At 37.3% G+C, this 14,563-nt stretch overlaps 1 protein-coding gene across 13 annotated transcripts in view; it reads left to right on the top strand.

Annotated features, from left to right (window-relative positions):
• PTPRM (protein tyrosine phosphatase receptor type M) overlaps positions 1-14,563 on the top strand; it is a 609,439-nt gene that overhangs the window by 516,579 nt on the left and 78,297 nt on the right. For all 13 annotated transcript variants that reach the window (XM_075213321.1, XM_075213318.1, XM_075213315.1 and 10 more), the window contains 2 exons: positions 4,529-4,605; positions 10,772-10,808. In XM_075213321.1, coding sequence (XP_075069422.1) covers positions 4,529-4,605; positions 10,772-10,808 — 114 coding nt within the window. The remainder of the gene's footprint in view (positions 1-4,528; positions 4,606-10,771; positions 10,809-14,563) is intronic.

Raw genomic sequence — 14,563 nt, 5'->3', positions numbered from 1 at the left:
TTTTTTAAAGTGGTGCGGCAGGTGTGGAGCGGGGAGAGAGGAAGATCAGTCTTGCAGCAGCATTTAATATGGATTGAAGTGAAATAGATGGGAAGGGGAATTCCAGATAGGAAGAGGTTGCAGTAGTCATGGTGGGAGATGATGAGAGAGTGGTTAAGAGTTTTGGTGCATATTAGAAGAAGAAAAGGTTGTATTCTGGTAATACTTCTAAGATGGGGGTGACAGGAGAGACTGGATGTGAGGAATAAAACAGAAGACAGAGTAAAGTGGACACTAAGGCAACTGTCTTGCGGAAAGTGAGGAAATTGTGGTGTTATTGATGATGAGGGAGATTTGAGGGAGGTGATGACTATGAGAAGAGGGAGAATGATAAGCTCTATTTTAGACATGGAGGAGATAGCAGAGAGACAGTTGATTCTATGAGATACTGCACCATTAGATCTCATTTGAAGGCACCGCAAGAAACATCCCAGGTCATTCTAGAATTCCAACATAATTCATAATGCTATGTTTGTTTAAATAGGATACATTTTACTTGTTCTTTCCTTGCTGGGCTAAATAGCTCTCCAAGCATTATGGTTGTCTACAGGAATGACTTAACAGAATTGCATTGTACATGTGTGTCTCACCAGATGTACAAAAATATTTACTTTCCCTTTGCTTTTCAGTAGACTAATGATGAAGCAACGCTGTAAATTCCAGCTTTGCATCAGACTGAATCCCATTTGCTCATATTGTTGACTTTTTGATACTAGAGCTCTGTGGTGCATTAGGAACTTGGTTGTTTCTTAACACCGGGCAAGGACGCAATAAGGAACTCCATCAGGAAAAGTCATTTATTACAATTTCAGATTGACAAACTGTGTGAAGGCTCAGAGATGTACAAATTTTTTCTGGTGTTTAGAAACCAATATAGCCAAGCATATATTGCATAAGGGTGGTTACCCACTGGCATTAGGAAAACACCAGTGACTCTCTATGTGAAAAGCGGCATGTCAAACATGATAACATTTGACATGCAGCATATAATGAGCACTTACACCTGTGGTCAGGAAGGGGTCACTTGAGGACACACCATAGACCTCCAATGCGTTCACATGAAGTGGATAGGGTAGGTAGCATCCATAAGATGATGGCACTCTATTTTCAAATACACCCGTGCAAGCAAAATTGATTACATGGTCATTGGAACCAATAGGTTCCATCCCCATAACCGTTTACATGCTTTTATTAACATTCACATATTCTGTGAACACATGTATTGGATGGAAATGTAGCATCCAGTTAACATTTTATGCATTTTTTATAGGAAATACATGTACTCAAATATAGTACAGGGCTAAACTCATACTATTTTTTATCATAAATAGTTTTTATTATTTAAGTTTTGTATGTAAAGGATGAGGGGGTACAGAAAAAAAGGGGGAGATAAGAGGGGTACAGAGTGGGGAGCAGACATAACAATAAATATCTATTTATGGAACACTAATCAGGATGCAGAACAGCAGTATCTTATTAGAGGGTGATAGGTTAGCACAATTTTAAGAGATCAACTGGAGATTAAGGGTGGGTCAGCTGGATTATGCGTGGGAATTCTGGATATTGCTAGTGGGCAGATAAACCTGGATCCCTCTCTGTCAGTTGTAAATACGTGCCATGACATCCATATCCATTTAACAATGGGGGAGGATGGAGCCATAGAGTGTGAGGCATCCAATGTCTCCATCTGGAAGCTAAAGTGAATTTTTGTGCTAACTTTGTGTAGGGTGGGAGGAGATGGTTGCTTCCAAAATTGTGCTATTGCCGCTCTAGTTGCAGCTAGGATATGGTCCCAAACATACCGATGGTGTTTAGGAAGTTGGTTGGGGGTATAAATGGAGTTGGGCTATAAATGGGGTTGGGGGTCAAGGATACAGAGGTAACTCTACGGGCTAGGTCAAAGACTTCTTGCCAGAGGGGCTGGATGATGGGACACAACCAAAACACATGTATTAGATCACCTACAGCTCCACAGTTACACCAACAAAATGTAGAGTAAGATACATATACAATACAATAGTTTAACATTTCAACATGATTAGTACATTTAGAAATTGTCGACAAGTTACTATATATAATTTCCCATTGAGCTGGGGAGAATTAAACATTGAGGTCTATTTCCCACTTACATTGAGACGTGTGTTTAGGAATATCAGTCATACTTGAGAGGTGTTGGTACCAAAATGTAATTCCAACTTTGTTAATACCTTTAGTTAGTTTAGTATGGAGGAGAGGTGGAGATGCATGAAATAGGCAGTTTTGGCGGAGGAGGTCCTCCATCTAGTGCCGCAGCTGCAGGTATTTCTATAAGTCTTTGTACGCATGTTATATGTGTCCTGCGGCTGCGCAAAGGAGCAGAGGGCTCCTGAACCAAATAGGAGTGCAAGGGAGGTGATACCTGCACGAGCCCAATTGGAGATATCAAAATCCGGGAGAAGCGTGGAGACTGTAAGGAGAGAAATATTGCTAGTTGGGGAGATAAAGTCCCCAGATGCCCCAATGGTTCTGTCACAGACACTGGGGGCATCAAACTTCCCTTTACAAGGCAGTGGCGCTTTAAATTTAAGCTGTCATCTCGCCGATTTCCAGCGACTTGTACATCCCGAACTATGATACATTTACCCCCATATGTCATCCAGGAGCTGGATAGTTTTTGGAGTTGGGCAATTAGTGGGGGGTAGTTAACTTAAAATGTTTCTAAAATATGTACGTGACATGGATCCCTAATTATGAGATTGATTTTTCTTTCCAGATACATTTAAATCTAGACTTCAGCTGGACCAACAAGTCATGGGGATATTAAGTGGTAGCGCATTTGTTTTAGTGGTGTTTAACTTGTCATATGATGAGTGTCTATAATTACTCAATATTAGATGCAGGGAATCCAGCAAGGTTTCTGGGTCAGAAATAAATAATAGAACATCATCTGCAAATAAGCTCAGGCTGTGGCTGGTCCCCCCGAGATCGAAGCCCATACAGGATGTAGATGTTCGCAAATGTTCATACTCATGCTATTTTCCAGGTAACACAACTTCCCAGTATCAGGTTGTCTGGATTATACCGGGTAGTTGTGTTACCTGCAAAATAGTATGAGTACCCTAATGCTGATTGCAAGACTGCAACACTTAAAAACAAAGATTTGTCTTGGCAATGCTGGTCATTATTTCAAAACTACAAATTTCCTTCAGTTCACTAGAAAAAAAGTTTGTAGATACAAGATTATAGGTTAGTCATTTCAATTGGCATTTAAAGAAAATCAAAGTCCTGCTTGTTAGTTAAATCTGGTCCCTCAACAGGTTTTAGAGGGACGTTCTGTATAGGCCCACATATGCAAAACTATAATTATATAAAGATCTAGCCACAATGCTGTTCCCAAAATATCTTAGTTAAAAAAAAACTCTGAAAAAAAAACCAGATTGTAAATATAATTTATGCACTTAATGTGAGCCAGCCAGTATACTGGTATATCCCTAATAGTCTATATTAGAGAATGAAATGCTAGGGGAGTAAAAAGTATATTGTGGAATTTAGTCCTGATGTTATTAGAGGCACTGTCCCTCATTCTGAAGAAATTCCTCCATATAACAGTGTCAGAGGGAAAAACAATTTGCCAAAATGGTTACTATATCTTGACGTGGATCATTTTTTTTTAACTTAATATTTTAGTATAAAATCTGTAACACAAAGTTCAGAATAAACATATTGTGACATGAGTTTCCAAAATGTGTTGAAATTGTACCTGTTCTTGACACAATGTAAACAACCATTGTGGGATCCTAAGAATACAACATATCAATTCAATAAGAACTAGTGATGTAACTGTGGTACATCAAATGACAGTTTTATTTTTGAATGTGTACTTACCAATTTCAAGATAATTACTTTTACCCATGGTAAACTGTTATTTTGCAAGTTTTTGAACTTCATTTCTGAGTGAATTATGTGGATGTAGCTGTGTTCAGTCCACAATATGGCTGCCTCGACTATGTGTCAATGTTAAGTATGGTTTAATACTGCAACTCACAATACTGAAATAATGTCCTGTGCATATTTTTATTTACTATACAGATCAGGGATTTCCAACCTGTGCTGTATGTATACAATATATATATATATATATATATATATATATATATATATATATATAGTATATATATATATATATATATATATATATATATATATATATATATATATATATATATATATAGATATATATATATATATATATTATATAAGGGTATATTATAATTGGAACACATGTACAAAATTTCGGTAGCACTTGAGATGCATATTCACACAATAAGGGTACTTACCAAACATGTATCATCATAAGGTTGTTTTCAGAGCCCTATCTATCTCTCACTTACATAACTCTATTGCAATTATCTGGTTTTGAACAATGCAAAATAACATTTCAGCACAATCCTAAAAATAACAATATGTGTTCATCATTCATTTCATGTTATAACCCTTCAATCAATTGCAGATGACCATTCCAGAGTGAGACTGCAAAGCATTGAAGATGAATCCAGTTCAGATTATATCAATGGAAACTACATTGACGTATGTACAAAATGCACTTAAATTATCTAACAGTTTATCCATATCTGATAAAGTGCCTAGTAAAGATATTTGCACACTTGTGCATTCTTCCTAATCTGCTATTTATAATGTACAATATGATATGTAATTAAATATCTTTTTTACTTTAAATACGTTTATTCCAGAGATTAGTTGGTCGCTCTGTGTGTCATGTTTTCATCAAATTGTCTGTCTACTGTACCCAGCAAGACTCTCCACCCAAGAGGACTTACATCATTCCAGCTACAATGACTGATCATGTGTGGGCTTTAATTTACTTGTAAAGCTAATTTGGTTTTGCAATGACAGCTGGTGGGAAGACCTTCTAGAAATGTGTTTTAATTCTCAAATACTTTTCCACAGTTTGTACAATTGCTTTTAAACATGGATAGTGTACGGTATGTTGTGTGGTACAGTTGAACAAGTCCATCTGTATGCAGATTGTAATTTGCAGGCAACAATATGTGCAATATATCCAAGTGTCTATATGCTCCATGTACTGCATGACATTGCTTCATCTTTTTCTAATGTAATGAGTTATGGTCATAGCAATACGCATCGTTACTACAGTAAGTCACAATGTTCTTTTTATTGGCTGCAACAAAACAAAAGTTTGCACGTTCTTCGCTACCGTTTGATAAACGTATGGATAAAGTAAATGTTATTTCCTTCTACTGTCACTGGTTTGCCATAATTCTTAATTAAATAGAAAGCTGTTTGCATATTAATGTGACAAAACTATGTAATTCCTAATGCTGTGATTTGCAATCTCTTGTCATCGTTGCACTTTTAAGTTCCCTTCAAAGGAGTGTGCAGCTGTTAACCAGTTCTTCTAATGCAAGCAAGCCATTTCATGAAATATGTAAGCCCTTTAATTATTCAACACCACTTCTTTCTTCATATTGCATCATGTTAACCGAGTGTTTTACATTAGAATGAACGGTTTGAGAAATGGTTAGTTTGTAGATAAATCAATTAATATGAAATTGTAATTGAAAATAATAGAAAACCCAGTGTAAATATGCTCAGGCAGTCAGTTACTTTATGTGAAATGCAGCACTCATTAATGCCACTTACATGCCAAGTGGTTCTAAATGTATGTCACAATGATTCCTGTAATAGTTTATATTCATCTTTCATTTGTATTGGTAAAGGCAGTTTTCCTGGCTTGTTTTATTGTAGTGAAGTATCTAAGAACCTTACAAATCTTAGAGCTCTATAATCCAAATTGCTCAGAATGGAAACAGTATTAAGGTTCATAAATGCAGTCATTCTTTGGGCTGACCCAATTCTAATGAGAAACTCACCTATAAACTGGAATCCAGTACCTCATGAATATAAGTCAGGCCTCATGAATATTAGTCAGGCAGTGTCTCAGTAATATCACTGCTTCCTAGAAAATTTATAGTCTGTGTTCTGATTCATCCCACAAAACGGGCTCCACTGTATGTAAGTGGCAGGTCAACTTTAAAAACAGGATACTTCTAAATTTATAAAAAAAATGTGTATTCTGGAGTTTAGGGAATAAAAAATTGCTGTTGACCACAGTCTATTTTTTTTTTTTAAAAAAGCATAGAATAGCAAAGGTACTCTAAGTATTGTAGGGTCTTAAAGGGGGGAAGCATGGATTTCACTTTTTAAAACGCCAAGCATTGTACCTATTTAACTTTAACTGGTCATTTTACTAGAATGTCCTCTATAACTCAGTTTTCCCTTTGCAAAATCTCTGTGTGGGAGAGTTATATGTCTGCTCAATCTCTTTATCTGGAAAGTATTTGCATTTACAGCACTCAAGCTTGTTTCCCAGGAAAAGGTCACCATATATAAATCAGAGCTCTCCCTCCATGTACAACATGGCAGAGGAACTTAGGAGATAGAGGGATAGTGGCATGTACAAGCATGTTATCAAGATGGGTATTCCATAGCCTCTTGCATCTCTACAGAATATGTCATGTGACTGTGGTTGCCATGACTCTTAGAAAACTGTAATCTATTAATAGTCACTTGAAAAAAGAGCAAGGAAAAATGAACACTGCTTCTTATATAAACATGAGAGATTTATGTAAAAAAATGAACAAAAGAAAACACATTTTTTTCATGGGATTGCAGCTTTAAGACTTAATTAACAATGAAATATAATATGTAATGCTTATTAACCAGTCTACTATGCACCAATATTGAGCTTTGTATAAAAGAGGATCTGTCAGAAAGCCCATCATCACCTTTTCTTATAACTATATGTAAATTTTACTAGCAGAAACAAAACATTTGATCTTGCCACCTTTACTGACTAACGACTGTCAAGAGCCATATTTGATTGTGTTGTTTTTGGATGAGTATCTTAGGCCAGGTACACACTGAAGAATTTTCAAACTGACGTGTTATCTACAACGATATTACTAACAACTGAAAATCCGATCACCCGGGCGATTCATGCGTATACGCTGGACACGTTTTAAACGATTAACGAAAGACGACCATCTAGGCAGCACCTTTTCACATTCATATTGTCCTGTTAAAAGATGTGAATTCCGTAACAACATATATGGTCCCTGTAGCAATAGCCCCAAGAAATTTAAACAATGGACCGAGTATGTTCATTAAGAACCACTCAAAAGCTCTTAAAAGGAGAAAGAAACATGTCTTCTTCATTCTGTAACACAAAGTTGTGTACAGTGTACGTTTGTTGGCAACCGCACAGCAGCAAATTATTTTACTATTATGGATACTGTTGAAGAACAGCAAGTAACTGCTCTTTTGCTATTCGCTATGGCATGAGTATGTATAATTAAACAAGCAAACAAGCTATATATATCACTGTAGTAGACAGCTACTATTGCTTTACCGTTAGAAGCACCTAATTACCAATTGAGTGACGTACGGACACCGCACGATGTGGGAGAGGTACAGGCATCAGAAATTTACATACACGCCCCCAAAGGAGCCGCAGCTCGAGGAACTATCGTCAGTTGGTCATGGATTGATTGAAAATGTATATGCATTACATGATTGTAATAGGATTGGAGCGCGATTATTAAACAGTACGACCAACCAAATGAACCAACAATTGAGACTTTGGGTTGACGTTCGACCATTGTGTAATTATATACACTAAGCAGGCATCTGAACGAACGGTCGTATGCCGCCTGTTTTGCACGATGATTGTACGAGAAAGCTCCAGTGTGTACCTGGCCTTAACTGTATATGCAGAGCATTTAAAATGTTGTGCACATCCACAGTCTGTTTTTACTGCTTTCTGATTAAGATTGTTTATTTATTCTAAGTTGACTAAGCCATGCCTATGCTACATAATACACTGCTCTTATCAAGATAGAACAAGTGCGGATAGCAACATCAGCAGCATTAATAATTATAATTCTTTTTTTAGGCTAACGCATGTAATATGAGCAGCATAGAGATCAGGAGGTTAGACACCAGTCTGGTTAAATAACTTCTAATCTGTATTAACATATAGCAGGGGCGGAGCACTATATCACTGGGTCACATAGTAAGATCTTCTCGCAGCCCCACTCAGCTCTTCTGAGCATGCTCTAAGGCCTACACATGTGCATCGAAGCTCTGATTGGTTACTTGCAGCTAGACCCCACTTAGGGGTCTCAATGAATCTCTTAGTATCAATGACGTTCATTGATAAAATATATTTATGAACCTCGTTGATACTTAGTTTTAAGGGGCACGTCTTGCCAATGCTCTGCTGCCCAGTGGCTAGCCCTACCCTCAGGACCAGCAACCTATGTGCTGCACCACGGATCAGTAATCTGTTCCTCCCCTTCCTTCCCTTTTCTCCGCTATAATATTATTTAAAAAGTATCTTAAAGGTTGGGAATAAAGAGCTGATGAGAAGCGTTTACATCAGAGAGCATTAGCGGCAGCCATTTTGATTACAATAAAATGCACCTAGCAAAATATATCCCTTGCTAAATAGGTTTATGGAACTCCCCAATCCCTTATTTGTGCATCAAAAAGTAAAATTATATGTTCACAGAAATGTTAACCTAGTGGAAAATCGGATACAATTACATACAAAGGACAAATTAGTGTTTTGCTCATTGCTGTTTGACATGTCTGTTATAAATGACCCACAATAAATTCTCTTATTATTATATATCATATCTCTACCTCTTCTTTAAATAACCACAGGTCTTATTCCATTCAATACGCCTTCATTTGATATTTTAGATGTCCAATTATTTCCATGAAGGTGACAATGTTTGTTAAAATAATTTTTCTACGACAAAATGGACAGTGGTAGAATTACATTTTTGAACTCTAATTCACCCTCTTCTAAATGAAAGACATTTAAGGGTAGATTGACTAGATTGGTAGGTGTTTGAAACTGCTACACATCGCCACAAATTTCCAGCGGTTCAGTGCTCAAAACTAGTATATATATTGAATGTTAAACCGCTGGTGGAGTGTTCAAAACTGCCAGAAAAACAAAAACACCAGAAAAATGATGGGCTGTTTAAGACCTGCTTCTGATACACTTAAAGCTTAAATATTCTGTGTGAACTATCTTATGATTAACATATGAGGTCAAATTTTAATTTTCATTATATTAAGTGGGTAATATTAATGTATTATTTTATTATGGGGGCAATCGGAATATATCATTATATTAAGGAGGTAGTAATATTTGATTGGTAAAGGGGGCAATAAGTATTTACGATGGGGGTAGTACTTATTATTTCATGATGGGGGCACCATTTATGCTGCACACATGTGGCACTAAAAGTGCCAGCATGCACTTACACACTTAAACATTTGTATACCAGCCCACCGATGTTCATTTCCCCCTCACTTTTCTACTGTGCAATGCAGATTTATAAAAGAAATCAGCTCACTCTTGTTGTTAGGTTGCACGTGCATTCATTTAGCATACACAGAATATTCTACACACATTTCTCATCCACATGGTCCCTAGGCTAAATTGCGGTTATCTTAATTATGTTTAATTGTTGTATAAGTTTCTCGTTTTACCCACTTTTAGGGTAATTCTGCCAAGATTCCAAAAAGAGGAGCTGTAATTAATGTCATTTTTCCTCATTGCCGTAAACATCTGTATAATCGCTGCTGTGTGCGCACAGGCATCTATTATTTTGCGGCAGGTCTTTCAAAACGTCTCAACATGATCCAAGCTTTAAATACTTACTACATCCTACATTTGATTTTTTTTTTTCTTTGTGCAAGAATATGATATTGAGTTTGTAGATATTCTTTGCTATTTGTTACACGCAGTTCGTCATGCTCAGCAATGTTTGTTGGCTCGCAGACCTAGCTCCCAGTTTTTAATGGTCGGCAGGGACCTATTACTTTATTTGCTTCAGAATTATTAATATGTGCGTGTGCATTATTATGCACATTGAACTACTGCATGTTAATTAGTGCCAATGTGTCTTGCTACAAATTACTGTGTATCTTTAGGACAGCAGGTGGCGAATAGCTTCAAAGTGTACAGAAATTAGTCCCATTTTCTGTCTCTGAAGGATGCATTGCGTTTAGCATTCAGCTCATGTCCCCACATCGCTTGCTTGAGATCTCATGGAGAGAAATGTAAGCATGAAGCAGGAGATGAGTCCACCGTAGCCCAGATCTTTCTGTGAACTCTGTATCCTGCCAGGATTAACTTTATTGCAACTGCAGGCCTATCAACTTGTGCCGATGCTTTTATTTTCAATCTATAATTTGGAATCAGACTCACAGTAAAAGCATCAACAATCTCCAAAACTTCACTGAAGTTTAACTGCCACTTTCATTTGTATTATTTTATTATGGACAATAACAAAAACACTGAAGTCTGGTTCCTGTAGTTTTATTTTCTTTAAATCAGACACATATCTCCAGGAATACTGTAATGAAGGGATTTGGACCTTCAAAGTGTTACTTTGATTAACAATCAGGCACCAGAAATGTTTTTCTTCAGGTTAAACTGACCTTATACCACTTGCTGCTCAGTTTCTTACACAACATCTCACATTCTAGAGTTCAATTAGCCTCCAATGGTCAATCTCATGTTAGTTTGTATATTAATGTGACGACTGCTACGGAGAAAGTCTGCTACAAATGTATGTTATATACGGTGAAGGGAAAGTGGATCTTACTGATTTTATTTTCTTCTGATTTCTAGGGCTATCACAGACCAAATCACTATATTGCCACACAAGGTGAGTTTTGTTCCCTGTGCTCATTATGTGCATTGGTTTGTTTTTTTTACATCGCGGTGTACTGTGCATTAACTGTGCGACTTGTAAAAGTACTCAAGGTAAGGTTATTTTAACAACAGTAACATAGCATTATTTTTGACAGCAAAATTTGTGTAAAAGCATTTACCAATCCATACGGCTATATACTCTGTGCACAATTAAATTGTCAGAGCCGTTTTTGTAGAAAATAGTATAATTACAACCCTGCGCAGTTACTTAAATGCTCTGTGATCGCTCTTCAAGTTGGAGAGACCTAGAAATCTGTTATGTGTTAATAAACACAGTATGTGCTTTGTATTCCATTTAATGGACCCTGGCTGTTTCCTCATGCGGCTCGAGAAAGTGCTCATAAATTGGGGGGAAAAACAACATCAGCTTTGTTTGTATAGATAAAATGTCATGGGTACAATGCTGGATGTGAAATCTGTAAACTGAAAGCTATACGACTCCCAGGAATGCACAGTATTTTACCATCTTACAGGCCATCCAGAATCACCTTTACATTTTGTACTCATTTGTTTATTAATGGAGATCTTAGCTCAGGACACACATAAATCCAACTAGCACAACTGCTTGGGGTCCCATCCTTAGATATTGGGAAATGGTCACAGCCCAGGCACTTTCTCCAGCCCTGACTGGAGAATTTTGAATCTGACCAGGACTCAATTGTGGCTTCAATTGAATTGTGTTAATGGTTCCACAGCTCAGTATACATAGTCCTGCAATAATAGCTCTTCTGTCCCACTTCTTGTTTTACGTGGACATACAGTCTATCACCACTAGCCCTAGATTTGTTGTGTATCATAGTATATTATACTGGATTATATATAGTCTCTGTTGTCCTGCTATACTACCCACTCATTAGGAAAATATGGTGTTTAGTTGTAGTATATTATCTCTACTCTATCTACAGCTCTGTCATTATTGACACCATTTAGGTATATACGACTGACATATCACAAAACAGGTCCATGTATTAAAATGTTGGAAATAATAATGATTAAGAGAAAGAGATTTATCAGTGAGAGCGAGTGATTACCAGTTCACTTCTCACAAAGCTCTGGCTGTTAATCAATTTACTGCCATGGAAGATCTACAAAATCTTGTCAAGTATTGTTGATGTGAGTGTAGCTACAAGTGTACACAGCAAAGAGGACATGCATGAAACAGAACAGGCATTCTGTTCTAATACAGTACAAAAGAAAAACCGTATCTGGAGCCCTTCAGCTTACAGACAAATCCAACAAAATATAGAAAAGTTCTGGGGTTACAGTGATGACAAAGGAAAGTCCTTACATTTATATTTACATGTTAATATTTAATGGATTTCAGTTTTGTATATGTTGACAGAAACAGGAGACACTGTAAGATTTGGTAACATCTTAGAAAGTAATTTTGTTTTAATCATTAAAATTCCATGCAACTACTGTAGCAAGGAAGTACGTAGCTTACAAATAACATTTTACAGCTAAGAAATGCACATTTATATGTTCTCAATGATGTAGATTTCCATTGTGCTATGTGAGTGAAATCTATTGTAGGATTTTCTGAGTGTTCTGCATGTTTTAACTCTACATTATATTAATAAAAATGTTTTAAATCGTATCACTGATATTTAGAAGTAAGTGGATCGGCCATAAAACCTTCTATTGTACACAAAACACTTTTTATTTTAAGTGGGGAACAATTTTCTCCATAAAATCCGTAGTTCTGAAAATTGCACAATTGACTGAAATGAAGGCATATTTTTCTCAAGGTTACTTCAGTATGCAGAAATTCTCTACCCTCAGCAATTTCATACAGCCAATCTTCTAAAGCTGTTTAGAAAATCCAAGTCTCTTTGGTTTCCATTGAAGTACGAGGGAAACAATGCAATGCTCAGTGGAACACACATGTCATGCATCTATCATACTGGGTACTAAGGGAGTTTTAGGCCACTGCTGGCACTGCCATGTGTGGGGTGGCAGGCTCTGGTGATGGTATTTATGTCAACGTCATCACGGGCTATGCCATACTTGCCAACTTTTTAAATCTGTACTCCTGGAGATCGGAGTACAGATCATGTGACAGAGGGTAGGAGGGGGCGTGACGATGTCATTGCATCACTATAGCCCCTCCCCTGCCATAAAATACAAACATTCACAATATTCATTGCCGTGAATTTCTGCATTTTACAGGGTCCGGGAGGTTTGCCTACTCTTCCGGGAGTCCGGGAGGACTACCTGAAATTCGAGAGCCTCCCAGAAATTCCAGAAGAGTAGGCAAGAATGGGCTATGCCATAAATCCTTCCTTGAAACAGCAACTGTTCTTATATGTCATCTTGGGGTCTGCCTTGTCTATTTTGTTTGATGATTTATTTCCTGATCTTTTATTGTTTTATTTTGTTTGCCCACAGTACACAGTTCCACAAACTATCTCAAAGTTTGTTCAGCTGAAGGCCTATTGGTTTAAGTGCACAACTGCTGCTTAAGTCACAGAGAAGTAAATAAGTATACAATATTAGTGGGCCACAGGCATCTCAGGCTCTAGGAATCTCTTAAGTGGTTTAATTGTGGCCTTTCTCTACCTAAGGAGAAGATGGAACATAACAGAAACAACATACTATACCATAAACACTAGAATAACCAGTTGTAAAGCTTAAGTGTCACCTGATGTGTAGTCTGTTGGATATGGACAGCAAACAAAATAATATCATAAAATAATTTACTTTCAGCTGAACTCAAGCTTGATATGGACATACTATATATAGCAATACAATCTCAAGTTCTAATGGGGTATGTCTAACAATTATAAGCAATTAAATCCAGTGCAACGATTTCTAAGCAAAAGTACACAGTCATCTTATGTAGAATGGAGTCCCTTGAAATCACAGAAATAAATCATATGCAGTACACTTAGATATTATTATTATTATTATTGTTTATAGAGTGCCACAATATTACCCAGGGCTAGCTAGAGAATATTTAATAATTCACTGTTGGAGGAATCTGGAACCCACACAAACACGGGAGCAACATATAAACTGAACACATATAGGCCCCGGTCTAAATCAAATCTATTGTCCTAACCAGGGCCTGACCAAGGGTTCTGGCCGCCCTAGGCTAATACATCGGTAGTGCCCCCCCCCAAAGGTACATATTGTACCTTTGTCTCTTAACTGTTCTAGCTCTTCTCTCTTACCTGTTCTTGCAACTTTGTTGTCTTCTCGCTGGCTTCTGGAAAGTTAGGGTCCTGTTTTGAAAATATGCAAAAATTGTATTATAATGCAAAATGTTAACAAACCTTGAATGATTAGGCTCTTTAGTTCAAACACAACACTCCATTATGGTCAGATAAAACTATCCACAACACTGGCATATATAGGCAATATATGAACATTTGGGGTCAAAGAGCTATAATCAAATACAAACATCTACCAGAGCCATCTAAGTAGTATTTAGCCTTTTAGTGAACGCAGAGATCACAGAGAGCGTCCAGGTAACCGCCAACAAATTCAGAGATCATGCCTCCTCAAAACTACTCTGTTTTTTACATACCCCCTCAGCCATTTCATTACCCCCTTCAGCCGCTGTTAGCTGCCTGTCAGTGCGGGGGCGGAGAATACTTATTCAAGTTTCGTGAGATGTGTTAATCTCGTGAGACCTGACTAAGAGCTCCGTGGCTGCACTGACAGGCAGCTAACAGCATCGGATTTGCTGTCAGTCTGCCTGTCTGC

Source organism: Mixophyes fleayi, chromosome 5, assembly GCF_038048845.1.
Source record: "Mixophyes fleayi isolate aMixFle1 chromosome 5, aMixFle1.hap1, whole genome shotgun sequence".
NCBI lineage: Eukaryota > Metazoa > Chordata > Amphibia > Anura > Limnodynastidae > Mixophyes > Mixophyes fleayi.
This window is presented reverse-complemented; position numbering and strand designations above follow the sequence as displayed.